This window comes from Carassius auratus, chromosome 2 (genome assembly GCF_003368295.1).
Source record: "Carassius auratus strain Wakin chromosome 2, ASM336829v1, whole genome shotgun sequence".
In the NCBI taxonomy this organism is placed as follows: Eukaryota; Metazoa; Chordata; class Actinopteri; order Cypriniformes; family Cyprinidae; genus Carassius; species Carassius auratus.
The window spans coordinates 16038157-16060215 of NC_039244.1; the positions used below are offsets into that span (position 1 = coordinate 16038157).

The window sequence follows — 22059 nt, forward strand, 5'->3', positions numbered from 1 at the left end:
TGTTTGAAGTCCAGTCCAAAGGATTCTTGATTTCTTTGTCAGGTCATGTATTATATCACTGGAACATCAAAAACATCAAGGGAGAGCACCTCTAGGCCAGATGACCTTAAGGAACATAAGGAAGCCACTTTTTCTCCTTCAAAGGTTGCACTTGAGAATGCTTCTGACTTTTCCGAGCAAAAACTGTTAACGTCAAATGACTTATCTATATTTCCAATTCAGTCAAGCCAATCAGTCAAGAAGGTCCAAAGTAAGCAAACTAATATTCATGAGGTGTCATCTGACCCATTTAACTCTTTAAAGAACAGCACTGAAGCTGAAAAAGAGCCATCGATCATTAAAGAGCTCAAGATTGAATCAGTGCTAAAGTCCCGAAAGCTGGCAGTTCCCACACCTTCTCAGAAAGTTTCAACGGTTGCGGAGAAGTTAGAACAGCAGATACTGCGGACGTCCTCTGAGCAAGTCGAACCTGTTCTGGATAATTTAATAAAGCATGGACATCGCACAACCACTGTTCAGGTTACACTCGTTGGAAAGATTCCACAGAGTGCTGAACTTCAGGTTCATGCACCAGTCCATCAGCCAAACTCTCACGCCTCGTTTTCAACACAACCAAATGACCGTGGCATTGAGCAGGAAGTCACAAAGAGATCATCTGAAGATCAGGCCAGATACACTGAGGAGGCCAGTCTAAGTCCAGACCTCCCAGGAGAAGAAGGTCCTCCTCCACCAAATAACTTTGCCTTCAGGATCACTAAAACCATGGTACAAGCTCTATCAACTGGAGAGTATCAACAGCTGGTAAACAGTAAAGGCACAGATGTCCAAACTGTTCAAGTGGGCTCAGAACCAACTGTATCTGCCCCCGAGGACTCTGGATGTGAAAAGAAGCCGGTTATAATCATTTTTGACGAGCCTATGGATATCTGTCAGGCCTACAAGCGGCTTTCCACCATCTTTGAGTGTGAAGAAGAGCTGGAGAGGGTGCTATCGAACGAGAGGATAGATGAAGAGAATGAGGAGGAAGAGGAAGAGGAAGCCAACTCAAAGAGTCAGATCGGTCAGATAACACCTAGAAATAATCGAGATCAGTGCAGAACTGAGAACAGGGTAAACAATCAGAGAAGTAGTAGTGTTACAGTGCCTCTACAACAGCAGAGTTCCTTTGAGAGTTCTGCTCTTACCGTTGAGGATGGAGACAAGACAGAATCTCCTAAAGACGCGAAAAAGAAATTCAAGTTTAAGTTCCCAAAGAAGCAGCTTGTAGCTATTGGTCAGGCCCTTCGTATGGGGACAAAAACTGGCAAAAAGACACTGCAGGTAGTTGTCTACGAGGATGAAGAGGAACCAGATGGAACCGTGACTGAGGTCAAAGAAGCTAAAAGGTTTGAGATCAAGCCCCATGCAGACTCTGAGTCTACAACCCCTAGGTCTTTATCGCGAAACCAGACCACCACATCAGAGAGCACCAAAGACAGAACTGAGGAACTCCGTAAGTCTACTTATCGAACATTAGACAGCCTCGAGCAGACCATTAAGCAGTTAGAAAGCACCGTAAGTGATATTGGGCCTGCATTGATTTCAGAAGTCTCTCGCAGAGAGGAATCGAAAGCAAAGAGAATTGCCAGTGACGCAGAACTGGAGGAGGGCAGTCCCACAAAAAAGCCAGCCCCTCTGAAGCCCAAATCTCACAAGTCATCTCTGCAAAAGAGATCCAGAACAAAGTCTCGATCTTCCTCAAGCATGGCCACTTCCTCCAGTTCCTCCAACAGTAAACAGGTCTTTCTCAACTCCTTTGCACACTTCTGCTGGTGGCTTGGGTTTGCTTTTAAAGCCTGACTTTCTAAACAATGACTTTAATCAACTTTGAATGTGTTTCGTAGGTGTCTTAGGGTGAACTCACTTGGGAACGCTCTGTTTTGAGGGCTCTGTGTGATTTCAGTGGACATGAATATGGAATTCTTTTTCATACACTCTGTCTACTTTCACTTTTCAGACTTTCAATGAGGTTGAATCCACACACCGTTTCTCTTTCTTGGCGCCACACCATTTTGGGATTAATATAGTGCATGCACTGCGGTTGGGAAATTGGTGGTACACTTGAGCATGCTGCCTGCATTCTTCTGTCCCCAATCACATCTACAAATGAGAAATCTTTAAAAGCTCTGTCCTCATTCTGTCGTGTACTTGTCAATCGCCTCAATCCATCGCTGAAATTGTTTCCTTGTTCTTTTCAGAACTCCGGTGACTCTCCTGCTTCAAGTCGGATTTCCTCACCCAAGTCTCGCCAGCAGCCAGCAGGGAATGTGGAAAAACCTGGAAAACCTCAAAAGCTGCAGGACTCCCCGAGGCAATTCCGGCAGGTAGTTTTACTGTAGGGCAGTGTAAGGCATGAAGACATCTTTGAGTCATTTTATTGTGGACACACATGGATCCAATATGATGATGTCTCTTCCCCTAAAATTCATCACAACTAACTCCTTGTGCATGTTTATCATATATACCAATCCTTGCACTCCTTAGGAATCAAACCCGTGGCCTTGCCGTTGTTAGCATAATGGTCCAGTTGAGCTATACAGGAAAACTATGTGACTGGTTTCATCCAACAGTCAATCATAGACGCAAACACTGTAAACTTAGAGCTTAATCCTACTGTGTCGGTTGGGGAGTGATGGTTTATATTCCCATTTTTTTGTATTATGAAGACATTTTAAAGAGCCTCTGACCTTTTTGGTCTGGTGCCCATATTCTTCCTTTTATTCCTTCTTTTCTTCTTTGTTGCTTAATGTGTGCAAATAAACTGTGAGAGAAAATAGAGAAGCAAAATGAGGCCTTTTGTTGCCAGAGTGATATTTTTGTTGGTGTTGTACTGTAGAATATTTTTATGGAATAAGAGCTCTATGTTTTCACGTATGTGTTGTCATCCGACTTGACTTTCCATGTCTTCCGGCATCTTTGTTCGCAGGCTAACGGGAGTGCTATGAAAGCTGGTGGGAATAGTAAACATGCTTTCCTTGCTTTGCCTGTTTCTAAGATCCCAGGTTTTATACCTAGCTCATGGAAACATAGCTCAACCCGTGCTCCTAGGCTTACTAACCCAACCTCTTCCTCTTCTTCTAAGTCCTCTATCCCATGTCTCAGCCTGAGCTGGCCCAGCTGTAGACCCGTCTCACCCTCTCAGCAGCCTGAAGGTCAAAACCTAACCCTCCCTCCGCAGACTCAAAATGGCCAGTCCTGCTCCATTTCCTACTCATCCTCATCCTCCTCTAGCTCCTACTCTTCCTCCTCCTCCGTTTCTCCGACCTCTACTTCCTCTTCCTCATCCCCTTCCTCTCCATTCCTCCGGTCTCCTACTGTCATGTGCCGGGGAGGTCGAGCTGTACACATGACCAGCTTCAGCAGCCACAGGTCTCTGAAGACCAGCAGTGGCCAAGCCTCTATCACTCCACCATCTTTTACCGGGAACATGGCATGAGCTGTCCATTTTTTCTCTTTTGTTCATTCTGTTTGCAATCATTTTGGTGGTGTTTAAGGTGTAACAGAAATACTTATTTAGTTATGCCGCGTATTTAGGGTGGTGTTATTGTCTTTGTGCACTTCCACTGAAATCCAGAAGTAGTTCAGAATCTAGAGCCACATATGGTGCTTCTGAAATATGAATTTTGTTTTGATATATGTGAGGGATTAAACTTGACAGTGTTGGCTTTATATTTTATAGAAGTGCATTTGGTTACTTACATGAACTATATGAAATATACATTGCTATTTTAGAAAAAGGAGAGATATTTCAGTGTATTTTGTTTTAAAGTAGCCATATATAGTGGGGGTCCAAAAGTCTGAGTTAAATTTTGAACTCAGTTAAAAAAAAGTTAAACATTTCAAAAGACCTTCCTAAAATCTTTATTAATTATTATTATTTGTTGTTGTTTCTTATAGGTTTTTCTTTAGGGTGTCTACAAAAATGCAGGATTTACGAAAATGCAGGATTCTGCTGTTCTTCTAGGTCAAATGATGAGGTCAAAGAAGCAAGTCTGTAAATATGTACGAATTATCAGATGTTCCTGCTTCTCAAATCATTCTGGAAAACATGATCATCAGGTTTTACACAAACTTAAATTATGCTCATAATTATACATGTAACAGGTTATATTAAATATAAAAAATGCTAAATAAAAGAAGTTTCACCAGATGTCTCAGACTTTTGGACCCCACTGTAAATCTATCAGAAATGGTTTAACTGGTTTGTGGTGATTGATTTGAGGGTTTAAAATGTAACCAAATTTAATCTGAATTGTTGCTTTATGCCTCCAGTGCACTGCCAGTTTTAAAAATTTGCAGTTTGTAGTGTTTTGCCATAAAACCAAAGTTTATATTTTTTTTAGTTTTAATTTAAAGACTCCAAACAAAGGTGTATATACTGTAGTATGAGTGGATGATGTGCAACCATCGTAGTTGTTCTCTAGCCTAGCTTTGTGTTCAGCTTTATTCTTGTACTCCTTCAAATATCTCGTCACATGTCAAACAACCTTTTACTTCTATGCATGCTTTTCAGATATTTAACCATGGATAATGCAAAGATAAATGCTGTAAATATTACCTCTGATTTTGTAATACTGTATACATTTTATGAAAATTGTTTGGAAGAAAATGCTTGCCAGAGATGTTTATCAAATAAAGGGCTTGCAGTGTATTGTCAATTATTTTTACGTGTGTGCATTTTTTATGCTATGCATGTGAATGTGTAAAATGTCTGACAACTACATATTTTTTATTTTTATTTATTTTTATTTTAATATACTTTGGATGTGCTGCAGTCAGTGTTATGAGACTAGCCCATTACCAATTCAGACCTTTAAGTAACAATTTAAGAAAGGCTGTATTGAGATATCAGATAAATTGAAGTGAGGATCTTAAACAATTAAATGGGTTTCAAAAGCCATTTTAGAACTGTGCCTATGCCCCTCAGCAGTCATTTTATTTTATTATACGAGACATGAAAGCAATTAATACCTGATTGATGTAAGAGTCATATCTAATATGTGGACAGCAAAACTCCTCAGAGACAAATGATTGGCACATCTATTAATTTGGACTTATTCGTCGTGCTTAGATATGCATTATTTTAATGGCAAGTTGAATTCAGTCTTAAAGAATTAATTTAGCGTACCTATTCAGAGACATGTTGCAGGCGATCATCAGCTAACAAATAGCAGTTTCCACTGCTGTTTTATTGTTGCCATTCACAAACTCAGCACCATGACATTCACTCATGGGCATTTCTAATAAATAAAAAATAATCATAATTTGTATAAATAATTTTTCTGATTTGATCAGTTTTTCCAAATGTACAGGCACATATAATCCAGATGAAAACACTGTCAGGACAAAAGAACGCTGCTTTTTCCATTCCAGGTCCAGGTTCCATTCCACTCCTCAAATTTGTAATTAGTCAACTTTAATGAAAGATAATTAGTTCATATGCAAATTTTAGAATGACTGAATCCCTAAGCTTAGCACCAACTAATTAGCATGTAATTTGTATATTATAATACATTTACTATTAAGAAGTGTCCAAATGCTACAATGCTATAGAGAGGAGTAGAACAAGAGTAATTAAAGCGCAAGTCCTTTTAGCATTTAAGATTAATTATTGTGTCTTATGGTACAAGAGCATCAACATCATAAATCTTTGAGGACATTAACAAACCAACAAGGAACTTGTGTAAGTTAATCAAAGATCTGGTCACTAATTTGCATTATTAATTCATCGCAATTAACAAGAGTGTCAGTTGGATAGGAAATTAAGGCGGCTGCATTAGTTATTCAAGCTACTGCCATTTGCTTAAAATTTCTTTGTATTTCTATTTATTGTGCCACTTAATAAACTCACGTTTATTCTTCTCAATCTTCTGCTAGAGCTTATTTATTGTAACAAACAAAGATTGGAACACATTTTGTCGCCCCTTTAACCATAAACGATGAATGTGTTGAAAAAGAAAGATGGATACAGATTCCACAACAAGTTTCAAGGTTTCTGTAGCAGCACAAAGAACCACCTCAGTGGACTCGTGTAGGAAGCTATGTAGTACAGTTTGCACAGAATTATTCAGTTGTAAGCATTCTCTGATGCAGTATGTTAGACTCCAAAACAGAAGCATTGTAAAAGCACTTTTAGGGTGCATCGATCTGTATTTTAACACTTGAGTGGGCGATCTCAAGCTCTGAGCAAACCACCTATTGTTTCCCCTGTTGCATTTCTGGCACATGACCATGGCTGGGGAAGTTTTAATTTATCCCATTTTAGAAGGCATTACTGCCAGCTCCACTCCACAACCCAACTCAGGAGCCATGGGATCACCCCGGGCGAACTGTCTGACAGCACACAATTGCCTTCCACCGGTAAGTACTCCAACACTTCATTAGCATTTAATTGAATTTTGTCTATCAAGAATAATGCTTTTGAGAGAACGCCTCAATGAGAACAGAGTAGTACCCTGTGTACTCCCGAAAGCATTGGTGAGACGACATGATTGAGAGTCAATGTGTTTTGTGACCTGGCAAACCTGGGAGATTTTTGGGGGGTTTAGACAGAATAAAAGATGTGTCATTTAGGAAATCACTATTTCCTCCAGACCTGACATTTATAAATATGTTCAATACATTTCAAGCAGAGTTCAGAAATGTGTGTAAATGTAAGTCATCCATTCAGACAGATATACTGACAGATTCGTTACTTAAATCAAATTTCAGATTTTTATTCCAAAACCATAAAAGGGGAAAACACTTATCGTAGTAAAAACATAGCTTTGCCTTCATGTAAAACAATTATTACAAATAACAGTAATTTATTTAGATTCAGTTACTTTGCTTACAAAACTGGTAACAAATTATTAAATCAAGTAATAAAATACAAACATTGAAATATAACATGACTGTACATTAAAATTTAATAAGTAACCTTTAGCGTTGATCCAGAACAGGGCACCAGCAGTCATATATTATTCATGTTCTTACAAGGGCATCATGTGAATTTATATGTGAGATTGTTAAGGAGCATAACAAAACATACATACATACATAAATCAATAAATTCATTCAAATTTATTCAGGGTTCCCACTCTTTCATGAACACAGGATTCAAGGACTTTTTAAAGCACCATTTATTTTATAACAAACACCTATCAAATTCTACGGAGCCCTGCACATGACATGCAAGAAAAAATAAATACATTGTGTGCACGATTTACTAATTCGTTCCCTCAACGTACTAAAATGTGCACACAATTACTATTACGTTCCCTTGATTTGCTAATCACTTGATTTACTAAATTGTGCACACGATTTAGCAAATCGAGGGAACGAATTAGTAAATTTTGCACACAATTTAGAAATCGAGGGAATGCAATAGTAAACAGATGGTAAACATTTATAAGCTTTTTAAAATTTCTAATTAAAACAACAGAATAAAATCAAGTCAAATCAAATGAAATCAGTATTAAAAAACTAATTTGTACTACAGAGGTGGCACAGAACAACACAAAAGTGGCTTGTAGGTGTATTTTCAGACGTTTAATGAGACTCAGGTGGCATGAGTGCAATTAAATTCATAAATTCATGTTGAAGTTAATGATTTAAATATAAAATGTTGAATACAGAAATATTAAGTTAATTAAATAACAAAAGATCCTTTAAAAATGAAAGCAAAACTGCCAGTAGGTGGCGTTTGAGTTTATCACTGAATCATTCATTCAATCGATTCATTCGAATAACTAATTCATTAAGGAATGAAGCAAGTGAATAGCTTTTTGAATGGTTAATTGATTCGGATTTGTTTAAAAATGCATGTGTTTTCTCGGAGATGCACAGTGGCTCAGCTGTGACTTTGTTTGAAACTATTTTTGTTTATAAAATAGAGCAAACTCAGGCAAGTTTTGTAGTCAGACAATGCAAGTCACTTAATATTCATTTCTATTTAAATGAACTGTTGTATTAAATCAATATCTCATTTGCAAATTCCCTTAATAATTATTAAAAGCTGTCACTCACTCATCGCGATCTCACAAAGTTCCATTATAATTGACGAAGCTCCCTACAATGCATAATGAATCTCTTATTTACACCCTGTCAACATTTTGTTTGCTATAATAAGAGGATTCGTGAGATTTCAGACTCCGCACACGTTGTTAATAAATAAGAAACCTTTGAAGCAACCCTGATATACTGATCCGGTCAGTCGCACTGGTGCTCCTAAATATATATTTTTTTTTTTTCATAATCGCACGCAGTAGTTTATAGTCGCAAATGCACTGCTTCTCCATAGGATCATGCAGGGCTGCACATCAGCTCACATGTTTTTTTCTCACGCTACCCCATCTCAAATTTAATTTAATTCAAGCACTTATATTTGTTTTCAAGTACTTTCCAGGCCTTGAATCCATGTGTCTGATATTCAAGTACTTTCAAGGAGCTTGGAAACCCTGTTTATTACAAAAAATGTGTCACATGCTATCATATGAACATCAGTAATGATGAGTTTAACAAAGCTTAATTACATAAAACAGTTCTTGCTTCATTATAAGTCTGACATCACTGATGTCACTCAGAAGCTGATTCAGAAATTATTTTTATGTGTCTGTTATAACTTGCATGCATTTTAAAAGGATATGATTCATAATCCAAGGTCTGAGTCAACACCCCCGTCAAGATGAGCTCAGCAGTGTAAACATCTGAAATAAAACATAAAAAAATTATTTGACTGCTTGACTGAAGGCTGGTTGAAATATGTGAACATGCTCCATTTTCCTACTACAGTGGCTATATACAGTTTTATACAGTGAGAAATGTAAATGTTGAGGTGGAAACTGGGCTTGAAGGACATGCCCTCTTACCGATGTTCTTCAGGAAGTACTCTCGACACAGGTGGGAGTCATTTTCACAGGTTATTAAAATGATCTCTGATAAATTCTGGAACAAACATGGATAACTCAAGTGTCAGTTCCTATTACACAGACAAACACCATTTTAGATCAGGTCTCATGTACTTCAAAGCATGCTCAGGCCATAGTTAATGACAAATGTGTCAAAGAACATTTGGTAACACCTTATAATAACAACTTATCACAATTGTTTTTTTTTGATCAATTTAATGTGTCCTCGCCGAAGAGCAGTGATTTTTCAAAAGCAAAACTTTACTGCCTTCGAAAGTTTGAACTATAGAGTGTATTAAGTATTATATTATGTAAACTACATGTCCTGGCAATAAATACAATTTAATGCATCCTAGTTTATCTACTAACATAACTCCCCTTAAATGGTACTTTGAATTCACATTGTGACTCAAACAAAAAGCACAAAATCCAAAGAGCAGCTGTGTTGGCTGTAAATAGATGTTCATTAAGAGAGCGAGTCGAGTCTGGTACAGCATCCTCACACGCCTCTATATTGGGGATCTGATTAGGGTACCTTGTTTTGCTTGTGCTCCATGATTTTGCGGTAGGAGGGCTGCTTGGACAGCACTTTCCCTCCGGCACTCTCCACTATAACTTTCATTGTGCTGAGGCTCGGACAGATTCCTGGAGTTATATAGAAATACTTCCCCTGCAAAAGAAGCATGAGACAACTGAACACATGTTTCCCTGTGATATCCAATTAGGCCACATGTCAGTGCAGAGACACATAGTTGTTTGGCCTATTGTTCTGCGCAGTCACATAAACAAGTCTGTTTGATTGAAAGTACACACACCAAAGTGGGAAAGTGATAAGAGTGGATGGACAGTAAATATCCCAAAGCTCTTAACCTTGAAGAGTGGAGCAGCATGAGCTCTCTTCAGTGACTCCTCCAGACTGAAACTGAACAGCACCTCTGCCTCTGCATCTCGCAGCATGTAGCTCTGCTCATCTGCAAACACAAAGACAAACAAATCAAATTAGGACAAGTTAGGGGAGTTATCTCCTGATATAATGTTCTTAAAGGGATACTTTACCACATTGTTCCAAACCTGTATGATTTTCTTCTGCAGAACATATTGCAGAAAAGGCAGGAAAACGTTGGCAACTAAAGAGTTTTGGTGACCAATGACTTTTTATGTTCCACAGAAGAAAGTCATACAGGTTTGGAATGAGACGGGAGTAAATGACACACTGTCATCTTTGGGTAAAATATACCTTTAAATTGCAGCCACTGGTGTGATTGAAACATTACTGGAAGCATATCATGCCCTATTTTGCCCCATTTGTTGCAACTTCTAAATCAGAGCTTATGGCAAATACACTACAAGGCTGATGATTCCATAATTCTTTCCGGAATTTTGAACATCTGGAATAAATTAGTTTTTAAAATAGAACAAGGAGAAATATACTTTTTTTTTTACACCAATTTGCACAGAATGGAAACCAGACAGAAAATATCACCCACTTCCTCCTCTTACAAGGGCTGTGCGATATGTATCATCTATGATAATATCACAATTGTTTTTTAAATGATATGGGATTTGACATTATTGAGTATATCGCCAAAACCAAGCAAAAACACACCCAAAGAGTGCACGCATCTACTCTACAAAGTAAGTTAGACTACTTGTGCTTGCGCTTTTATTAACCCCCTGGAGCCATGTAGACTACTTTTATGATGATGGACACTTTTTTGGCCTTCAAAATCTAGACCATCTTTCATTGCCATTATAAAGCTTGGAAGAGCCAGGACTTTTTAACTCAATTATATCATATACATTCCATTCCTCTGAAAGAAGAAAGTCACATACACCTGACTTGAAATTTACGATCCTTTTAATATTAAGTGATTGACATTTTACACACAACAGTTCTTGTTTCTGCTGTAAACAGCAAAAATAGTTCCAAAACAAAGTTTTGCATCTCTGAGCAACACACAACAGTTTCGTTACTAAATCAATCAGCCTTTTGACTGAATGTCTAGTCGATGTTTAAATATTAGGGGGGAAAACTATATAGAGACATCCGTAGTATTCATACCAGTTATACTCGCCTTCTGTCATAAAAAAGTCGCCATTAAACAAATATTTTAAATATACTGTCTTCATATGGTTCTACATTCATTTGAAGATTCAATGTAAAATTATTGCAATAGAAGTCTATTTAAAAACTTTAATGTTAGGTGGGATTAATCAATTAATTTCAGAAAAAAAAAATGTCTGAAATGTTTTTTTTTTTCCGTTTAACAACACTTCTACTTGTAGTTATCAAAAAATTATGGTAAATAATCGAGATATAATTTTTTGTCATTTTTGCCCACCCCTACCTCTTACACTCTTTTGCTTTCTCGCTATTTAATTTTATGTTGTTTGTGTTTTCTTGCTCACTGGGACAGTGCTCAACCCTGACAAGTGATCAGATTTTAAACTAGTTTTGAAATACTGAGTATCATTTCAAAATTATTTGAAATATTTTAAACAAACCTAAAATATTTCAGTGTGGCAGGTTGGTCTTCTTGTGACAAGTGTGAGCTTGCTTCTGGTGTCAAAAAATTTGGCAGTACCGATGAAAATTTCCACATCAGCACATTCCTAATAGGTTTGAGAATTAACTTAACACCCAAATTGGAGCTGGGTTGAGATTGCTTGTCCATTTCAATGGAAACTCAAGAACCAACTATATTCCAATCCATTTTTCATTACAGAACATTAATATTTAATTTTTTAATCACAAAACATTTCTTACTGGAATATGAAGCAAGGCTCCTCAGAGCATTCACACATCAGTAAAAATCGATTGAAACTTAAATTAGATTTCACACACAGACTCACCCACAAATTTCTGGCTTTTCCAGCTTTCCTCCAGCCATTCTGTAGTGACTATGTGCTTGACTACAGATACAGCAGTGAGGAACTTCACAGTTCTTGTCACTTTGTTAGCAACCAGATGAGTGCACTTCTGAGCGCTGTCAGCCACTTCCCCTCCAAGATCATACAATTTCTGGAGCCGAGGAGGAGGAGAGAGAGAGAGAAAGATGATTAAAGAGAGGATAAAAGGATCCAGGGGAGGGCGAGCAGAACACCATGAGGGTTACTTACTGAAGCGCATCTGAGTGGAGCAATATATTTCTCTGTGCTCTTGAACAGTTCAGAGGAAATGAGCTCATGACCATTTTACAAACATGTTCATTTCAAAAGATTTCCAGCAGCCTTGAGAGCCACCAACTAGACACAATGTGACTAGAGACATTTTATGGTACTTCTTAAAACTTGATCAGTGTCAGTACATTTGCCTCTGCAGCTTACAAAGAGTGTGCATGTGTTTAGTTACCTTTATGCACTGCTGAGCCTGCAGAGGTTCGAAGCCTGTGAAAAGCACGTAAGGTGTGGACTCGGGTGGAAGCTTTTTAGTAGGTGTTGGCAACTCTTCTAACCTGCAAAAGAAAAGAGAATGTTATTTGTTCAGCATTCAGCCAGGAAAGTTTAAATATTTTTTATTTATTGTACTTAACACTCTCTTAATATTTCATTTTTTATCATTTTTTTCACATACTTAAGCCCAAAGTATGTATATGCATGAAGCAAATTTCATTACCATCACCACAGCATGCGCATACAGGTTCAGCTCTGCGTTCAATGTTTTACGCTTTTCTTTTTTTTTGTATATGGCAATGTATGTTTGTATGTCCTCAAGGAGATTTTAATTCTCCTGCCAGGCTATTGTTGAAAATAAGAACTTATGTGCTTTAAATTAAGTACAAATAAGCAGCCAATATGCTAGTAACATGCATGCTAATAAGCAATTAGTTCATAGTGAAAATTGCTACCTAAACTTAAGTGTTACCAAATTTTAATTAATTATAACTTCTGGAGAGAAACAGAGCAGACAGTGGATAAAGATTAATCTTTTTAGCTTGCATGTGTTTTTGTGCACGCTTAGCTGTATGAATGCCCTCACATGAATGCACTTAGCATTCACATCAAAACTCAATTATAATTTAGAAATTGAGAGATAAAGAAGAAAAATGTGGGAAGAACTGGATCTGGAAAAAGCACAATCTGGATTCTACCACACAGCTCTAATTATAGTTCCAACAATCTTTAACGGTTTGAACTCACTTGGGCCTCTTGTTGGGTGGTTGCGAGCCGACATCAGCCTGTTTCTGTTTCAGCTGCACACGTAAGCTCTGTATGAAGGGACATCAAAAAAGGATGACTGTGATACACCTCTATCCACTGAGGACTTTCACTGCAAGACTCAAGATTCACAAACAAGAGAGCAAGCAATCAGAGTGTGTCTGTGTGAGAGCCCACTCACCGCCAACGCCTCCGAAGAGATCTTCACAGGAATACGCCAAGCACCTGACCCCAAAAATTAGAGCACGTTATGTTCTACCTCCTTGATTGCTTGGAAATCTGGAAGCTATAGCATCGTTATAACTTAAAAGGACATTGCTGAAGTTTGAAATAAAGCTTACTCAGAAGATTGTGCACAAAATGAGGGTTAGGTGCCAGTGGTTCAGGCAAATTGAACTGGGAGTATCTGCTGTGCTGGATTTGCCGCAGAGCTTCAAAGTTCCCCAGTAGGATGTCACACAGCCATTGGGCGTTCACACAGGGGATCCTCCACTCCTTTGCCTTCTCGTATTTCAGCCCACTCGGTCTGATGGCATTGATAGAGGGGGCATTGCATATAAATAATAAGACTGAGCTTCCAGAAATATAAGAAAAAAATACCGTATTTTTGTTGTTTTTAATATATTTGCACATTTGTTAAAGAAAAATCTGTTCTGCCTTAAAAGGGTATTGATTTTTTTTTTGATATTAATCACTGAAAGAAAAACAAATCCACATATGCACTGCAAATGTTCAGTTTACTAAACTTCTATGAACTGTAATAGTGATTTACTAACTTCAGTAAACTTTAACAATTTCTGGAAGGAAAAAAGCCTCCAGAAGTGAACGACCAGTTGAAAGACAGCAACAACTGGAGACCGCATTGGTTCTTACTCTTTACAGATGAGTACAGTGTTGCTACGACACAGATAGCCTGTGTATCGGGCTCCTGCTAGATAGGCCATGAGCTTCAAATCATCACGATCACTGTCCACGAATCCAGTCACAGAAATGATCTGTTACAGCAAAAAACAAATCCAAAATCCAAAAATGAAACTAAAGGTCATGTACAGCACAGCTCAAATGTATGAGAAACTGGATAACAGCACATGTTTGACATAGGGCTGGGTATTGGGTATTTGCAGAATGAATTTGATTCTGTTTTTGTATTGATTCAATATCAAGGACTATATTTCAAACACTAATGTGAACATTCATGTCCCAGATAAAAATTGTATTATCATTATCAATAATACTTCAGTATTATTTAAAATCAGGTAATCACTATTGTTAAATAATAATAAAATGTTAGGATTATTTAAAAATCATGTCTACTACTGAACACAGCCAGTGAACAGAAAGGACTGGTTCTTACATGCTGGGAGCAGGGCTTGGCCCCTGGAGGGAAGCTGAAGGGAAGATGAAGGGTCCTGTGGGGGGGAACCATCCTCTTCTTCTTGAGAACAGTGTTAAGCCAGTGAGCCGTCACACAACGCTTTCCCTCTCTCAAAGCCTGGCACAGGAAAATAAGAGTTTAATAACAGATCATTAGTAAATGTCACAACTGAGAGCAGCCTGAAAAAGAGCATACATAACATTCAGGATATTTTCCCACCAATTTAACACTATGCAGTTTAACAGACAGCAAGGATAATGTATAATGCAAGCTTCTTTTCAAAACAAGCTTTTGTTTACCTGGAGATAGATATTGCTGCCTTGACTCTCACAAAGTAAATGAGTACAGCGGCTGAGAGCGGAGTCCACAGCTCCTCCATTTGCCTGAATGATCTATGTGCAAAATAACAATGTCTTATTAGCATTCTGTCAGGAAAAGAAATCTAAAGGGATATTCAAGTGAGAGCTGGATTTCAGAGATGCACTTTTCAGAACTGATACTCTAACATACATTTTATAATGTGTTAGTCACATAATGTAGTCACAAACCATAATCATCCCTTCACAAAATTCTTTCATTTTACCGATACTTGAATTTATATAAGTATTTATATACTGTTAATTGAAGTATTATAAGAATTTGTTTAATTTACATGAGTTTTCCAGGTCTAAAATGTTCAAATTAGTTTATCTCATATATACTTTTTTTTTTTTTTTTTAAGACAATGGAAACCCTGGTACTTCTAAGGAAAAAAAAAATTAACTAAAAATTCTCATTCTCTATTAATTTTTTTTTTTTAATATCTTGATATTTAGTTGTTTTGATTATTTTAAGTAATCTTGAGGCCCTGGATGAGAACCACTGCTCTAAACTGTCTTCTGAACACTGGACCTAAATTTAAAAGTATAAGTGTGGGGGAAAAAAATATATATATTTTGGAGTTTCTAATTCAGTATTAGCTGAGGTGCGGTGGAGTCACTTACCCTTTTCCATGTGGCCAGTAACTGTTTATCAGCCATCTGTTCTGGATAGTCAGCAATTGCAAAGATACAGCCAACCAGGAATCCCTCTTCAGGGACTGAAAAAAATAATTATGTTAAATTCCCCTAGCATCTTGTAAGTAGGGTTGGGCAATATGCCAAAACAATCATCATGATACATTTTTTCATAGCAGTTGATATCGATAATTATACATTTCTAAACTTTATCTATAGTTTTAAAGGCAGATTTTTGCTCTTAAGGTGAAAGTTGTTCACATTTTTGAATTATTTTCCCTTTTTTTCATTTTCCTTTTCTTTTTTTTCATTTATTTTTCTTTAACAAAATAAATCTCAAAAAAAATGTCTTAGGTTCTGCATGTTTTAATGAGGGATATTATTTCAAATCATGAAGGCCAGGCAACAGCCTATAATGCTGAATTATTTAAATACCTATACAGTTAAATAAGTTATAACAAAAAAATTATGCATTGAATATTTTTAAATGTTAAAGATTTAATTTAAAAACTACATTAAGTTTTATCCAACACAGAGTTGTTGCTGCTGTAGCTTTGTTAATCTGAATCAGCTCGTCAGATGACTCATTTTTTTGTCAATCGTATGTTGATCATAGCAATGACGCGCAGCATGATTTAACGGATTCTCTCCCATAAATTTTTAATTTGTGTTTATCATTCCTGAAATGGTGGAAGTTTGGTCATCTTAGACAAACTAAACTTTTCTCAATTTTGAATGAAATATGTAGAGAAACCGAGCAAAGGGCGATCCCTTTACTGCACAGTACAGTTGAACGGAAATGACTGAGCTGGCACATCTAAATCCAGGAAGTAATGGTGCATATGGTCAATTATCAGACAGTAAACACATCTGGTCTAGCAAGCTCACGCAGCGCTGTCGTTTGAACTTTAAACTGAGCTGATGGTCTGTGTGGTGTGATTCAAATGAGTAGTGCTGTTTCATCCCACTTATGGCACATAAATATTACATCAAAGATTATTCAAACTCTTGTTATATAAATCAAAGATTATTCAAACTCTTGTTATAATTTTATCAAGGAAAGTCATATTGTGATAATTATCTTTATCGTTTTATCACACAGCATTATTGTGACTCAATCCATTAATTGGAAATCATGGTTTCAGTTAGCTGAAATTTCATAAGACTCTGCATACATTTCAATAACAAAGAGAAACTTTTTATATTGTGCGCGCCTGTGCGTTATCGCAAAGCAGCAACCACTGCACTTACTGTCTTGGCCTGGCTCATGCCCAAACAGTTGGTGCAGCTGCACAGGAGTCACTGGAGGTTGCAGGATGGTCTGGGTTTGATGTGGAGTAACCGACTGGTTCTGATGTTGCAGCGACTGCTGGTTCTGCAGATGCTGCTGTTGCATTTGCTGCTGTTGTTGCAGCTGTTGCATGTGCTGCTGTTGGAGTTGCTGTTGTAAGAAATGTTGTTGCTGCTGCAAATGCTGTTGGTGCATCTGCTGCTGGTTTTGCTGTTGTTGTTGTTGTTGCTGCTGCTGCTGCTGCTGCTGTTGTTGTTGTTGCTGCTGTTGTTGTTGTTGTTGTTGTAACTGTAACTGGAGCCTATGCTGCTGTTGTAACTGCTGCAACTGTTGCTGCAATGCATGCTGCTGCTGAAGTGGTGGCCTTGGGAGCTGCTGTGGTCGAATTTGCTGCTGTGGGAATGTGTGCTGTTGTTGTTGTTGTTGCTGCTGCTGCTGCTGTTGTGCATACATCTGCTGATGCATCTGTTGCTGTAAGAACTGATGAGACTGCTGAGTCATTTGAGGGAAGCCTTGCTGTGGCTGTGGTTGCGACTGTGGTTGTGTTTGCGGCTGCTGCTGTTGTGGTTGCTGCTGCTGATGGTGGTGCATCTGCATCACCTGTGGCAGCATCATAGGATGCTGTTGTGCCATCTGTTGCGGGTGCTGTTGTTGCTGTTGTGGTAGCTGATGTAACTGTTGCTGCTGCATTAACTGTTGCTGTGCTTCCGGTGGTAGTTGTTGCGGGGTCTTAACTGAATTATACAGAAGCTGGTTGGGAACACCAGACTGGCCTTGATTTCCCAGGTGCTCCACCACACCTTTAGAGGAGGGTGAAATACTCTGAAGGATCTGAAATTAAAGAATTAATTAATTAATTAATTTAATATCCCAGCTTTACCATCACAGGAATAAACTACATTTTAAAATATATTAAAACAGAAAAAAAAAAAAAATTAATCAGTAATATTTCACAATTGTTTTGTTTGTTTTTTTGATTCATTGAATAAGACTTCAAAAACTTTGACCATGATAAAAACCATGATTAATTGAGGAGAATTTCTACCTCTATATAAGTTTAAAACGAAATCAAACCCCTTACATGTGTCACATTGGAGGGCCGTGAAGCCTGTTGCTTGTCCGTGTTGTTAGTAATGTTCCTCAGAGTCCGTGCAGCTGGATTCCATCCACCCATGACATCTGATCTCTCCACCCCTATAGGCACACCTCCACCTGCGCTGACCAGCCGAGCATCTGGCTGCCCAAAGACTCCAGGTACAGGTGGGACATTGGCACAGAGATTGATCAAACCTGTTTCTTTGCCAGGCTGTATTCGACGCTTAGCGGGGCCAGGCTGTGGCACCTCAGCTGGGGTCCAGTTCAGATTGCAGTCCTCCTTCTCAGGAGACGAGTCATCAGAGTCATCAAACATCAACTCTGACTTGCGCTCATGTTTCGATGAGGGTGAACGACTACGCCTGTCTACCGGGGAAGCATCGCGGGATGATGTAGGGCTGGACCGTCGGCTGTGAGGTGAGCGTCTGTCACTGTAGCTGCCTTCAGAACGTGAGCTCCTTTCATTTTCATACTCGCTGCCTTCCTCTTCTGGTGCCTCATATACTGTAAGACGTGGGTGATACAGAGTCTCATCCTTCCTGTTCTTTTCTTTTACAGAGTCCAAAATCCATTCTGGAGTTACTACCTTAATGTTGCTATGCCGCAAAGCACATTCATACTTGGCCTGCAAAAGACCGAAAAACCCAAATGAGAAACTAATTACACGAATCAAAATAAAACCAAAATTGCAATATGGCCTAGTTAGATTATCAAATCACAAAGGAGGCAATTTATTTAAATAAATATATGTCCTGTAGGGGTGTGCGATATAACGATTTTTGAACGTGGATGATAAAAATGTCTCCACTATCCGCTTTTGAAGAAATATCATAGTATCGTGCTACAGTGCACACTCTATAAACTGCAGCTCTGGCGCCTCCATCATATACTGTACCATGTCACATGCATTCACAGCAGTGTTAAATGAGCGGTAGAGTTACTCTCTCGTTACCTGTGCTTTTTCTGAGTCCTGCATACACTTGAAGCGTGCGCACTAAAACCTGTCAAACAGCACCTGATTATTGAACTAAGTTAAATTTAGCGCTAATACAGTTAAAACACACAAGGATTACATGTAGACTCAGTTGGTTATGTCTAAAATTAAAGTAAACAGTTGAGAGAAAAACGTGTATACGTGCCTGTATATATGTGTGCAGATCTTAAAGGGACAGTAGGCCTATTAAACATGCAGCCTACTTTCATTTCTGTCAAGGGATGGATCACCCTAAAATTTTATTTCTGTCATTATTTAGTCACTGTCACGTTGTCCAAAATTTCTTTCTTGTGCAAAACACAAAAGATATTTTTAAGAATGTGGGTAACTAAAGAGTTGCTGGTCCACACTGAATTTGATCGTAACAAAAAATACTATGGAAGTCACTGCAACTGTTTGGTTTCCCACGTTCCTCAAAATAGCATTTATCTTCAGAAGAAGAAAAAAAACTAATTCAGGTTTAAAACCACTTTTGAGTGAGTAAATGGTGGTATAAATATAAAACAATATGACAGAATTTACAGATAGCTGACAGAATTTTTATTTTTGAGTGAACTATTTAACGGTAATAAAACAACAAAACAAAGAGGAAAAAAAAAATCACTCACTGCTCTTGACTGAAGAAATGTAATACAGTTGAAAGGCTTTGTCTTTATAATAGGAAATTAGTTTGGCTATAAAGCTCAGACAACTTGCAAAATAGTAAAACCAACATGACAAAGAATGGTGATAAAATCTTGAATCGTGATATTTCTAAAAAAAGATTGTGATATGACATTTTTTCCATTTGCCCACCCCTAATGTGCTGTGGTTCACAGTAAATGCTTCTTTAGTTGAAATTATTTCTACATGTGCAGCAAGATTGGGTTGCTTATAATATGCATTTGGGGAAAAAAAACATGCCAACCATCTTCCCAAACTTGACTGTTGTCAACAAAAGTGAAGCTTTAAGGGCTTCATAAATATAAATTAAAAAATATATAATTTATTTTAAAAATAAAAAACTGATGTTATATATTTCCATTAAATTTGTCAAAGAACACAGGATTTTTCTCAATCTAAATAGTTAAATCAGAAAGGTTTCAGCGTGCTCACAAGATAATACCAATGACATTTGTTTGGTTACTAAGGGTAGCCTATAAAAGGCAGGCTTTGAAAACCTACACGGTTAAGATGGTGGGTATAAAACGGACCCATTTTTGAATACAGCACTGAGACCTCAAAAACAGAGCCAATAAAACAAGACCAGCAATTCAATTCCATCCCTCAATTGATCCAATAGCAAACAACCCACGGACGTAAACCTAGAAAGAGTCTTCCAGACAGCAGCTGTTAAACGCACTCTATTAGTCGTAAACTTTAACTGAGCAGCTGGATCTCACACACCTCCCCCACTTTACTTTGGAGAGAAAGTGGACCATAAGACGTTGTATTGATGCACATTGCCTTATGGTGCACTATGCATTCAAAATTAATAAAAACACAATAGCCTAAATTTTAGACTGACATCTAACTACCATTAGTAAACATTTGATTATAAGACTACAGACATGCGCTTACCCCCTTCGGTTCAGGCACAACCAGATGTGTACACTTCTTGTTAAAGTGGAGCTGACAGTCACCTCCATAGAATGTAATAAAGGCCCAAAGTGTGTTGAGATCCTCTGACAGCTATAAAAAATAACAAGACTGGTAAATACTCAAATCAATCCAAGCAGCCTGAAAATGACAGATGACGAGATGTAGATTTGAATGAATTGTCAGAATATGCAGGAGAAACTTACATGTGGCAGACAAGCTGTGACACCAAAGAACACTTGTCCTGACTCTGGGGAAAATCCTGTAACTCTGATTGATTACCAGTCAAGATATATGAACATCTAAATAGTATGCTATTCATCTTTAATTAGTCAACAGTTGCAACATTGCATAAAGTTGATGTGTGACATGTTGGGTGCAAAAACAACATCACAACTGTAGACTTTCAAACCCATTAATCATGAAAGGATACGGTAGCAGGTCTCCACATTTGACAGACAGGATCACCCAGCTCGGCTAAAACAGAAAGCGATCACATCAAATACAGGCAGGAGATCAGCCTAAACGGTTGCCAGCAGTAAATGTCTTTCAAACATGCGTTTTACCTTCACAACAGGCAAGTCAAAGACCTCTCTGGATTCCCCAACCTCTGGATTGTCCCCATCTTCTGCTATAATGTGGGTTGCTAGGGCATTGTAAGACACTTCTTTTCCTTTCCCAGCTTTCAGAAGTTGTACAACCTATCAGAAAATGTCAATAACATTTCAGTCAAATCAATTTATCAAATCAATCAATTTATAAACTTAAACAGTATCTGTTTGCTGCTAGCTCTTAATTGATGTAGCACAAAAACTGTATAAAAAAAAATCACTCAAGGATCTAATGTAAACATAATAAGTAAACAGAGTCCATCCATAATAAAGACAATATGATAAACACATAAAGGAGGGCTAACGTTACATATGCTAACGTTTTTTTCGTTTGTTCGAATTCCTATTTAAGATACAAGACAAAATCTGTTTACACACAGGATCATTCCCACAGTCGCAATAAATCCCTAACACAACTCAAAGCTTAGTCCAACGTGAGAAGTGTCGCATTGTTGTCACTGAGAATGGCTAACGTTGACATACTGAAGATTTCGCTAACAGCAGATAAAGGCACCAGAGATAATAAAGACGATTGTATTAAAGAATAATATTCAATACAATGTGTCTATAAGTATCCCTTAGTTTCACCATGTTATGAGAGATGCTGTAGGTTAGCCTTCATGCTAACACCAGACATTATCCACTATTAGCCAAAAAGCTAAATGAATAGCCTCTTACTGTTCAATGAAAGGTTACCTTCTGATCAATGTCTCCCACCACATAGAACTTCACGTCCTTGAAAAGCTCTTCTGGTACTTTTAAGTCGTCTTCCGACATTGTTTTTACTGGTTTAATTAATTTTACAGCAGAAAGTAAGCATTATGTGACTGTCAGATTAGCGTAGAGCCGACCCTCACAGGAAAAGAGTACAGAAGCGCCAAAGAGGATTCGGCGGGATCCGGGCACTTACATGTCTTCCGCGGGGGGAGATCAATATCTTTACGCTACTACGTCTGCTAAATATATAAAATACAAGAATAACATTATAATTTGTACTACAAAAAAACATTTTTTTGTTGTTTTTCCAGATCGTTT

At 37.8% G+C, this 22059-nt stretch overlaps 2 protein-coding genes across 16 annotated transcripts in view; one reads left to right on the plus strand and one right to left on the minus strand.

Moving 5' to 3' along the window:
- Positions 1–4700, plus strand: part of LOC113117630 (sickle tail protein-like) — a 52036-nt gene extending 47336 nt beyond the window's left edge. For 7 of the 15 annotated variants that reach the window (XM_026286426.1, XM_026286445.1, XM_026286472.1 and 4 more), the window contains 3 exons: positions 43–1779; positions 2238–2363; positions 2966–4700. In XM_026286426.1, coding sequence (XP_026142211.1) covers positions 43–1779; positions 2238–2363; positions 2966–3475 — 2373 coding nt within the window. In that variant the 3' untranslated portion in view covers positions 3476–4700. Of the gene's footprint in view, positions 1–42; positions 1780–2237; positions 2364–2965 lie in introns of those variants that run through there. The other 8 variants (XM_026286530.1, XM_026286538.1, XM_026286543.1 and 5 more) reach the window with 6 other exon arrangements.
- Positions 4701–6932: 2232 nt separating this feature from the next.
- On the minus strand, positions 6933–21908 carry LOC113117691 (PAX-interacting protein 1-like). The gene is made up of 21 exons (XM_026286557.1): positions 21721–21908; positions 20980–21114; positions 20847–20890; positions 20620–20683; positions 20396–20506; positions 17828–18466; positions 16707–17577; positions 15444–15538; positions 14760–14852; positions 14440–14577; positions 13959–14080; positions 13427–13611; positions 13267–13310; positions 13068–13135; positions 12280–12382; positions 11781–11949; positions 9798–9898; positions 9463–9597; positions 8889–8964; positions 8666–8726; positions 6933–7037 (listed from the first exon to the last, which is right to left on the minus strand). The coding sequence occupies exons 1-21, from the start codon at positions 21799–21801 to the stop codon at positions 7022–7024; spliced, it is 3351 nt and encodes a 1116-aa protein (XP_026142342.1). The 5' UTR covers positions 21802–21908; the 3' UTR covers positions 6933–7021.
- Positions 21909–22059: the final 151 nt, after the last annotated feature.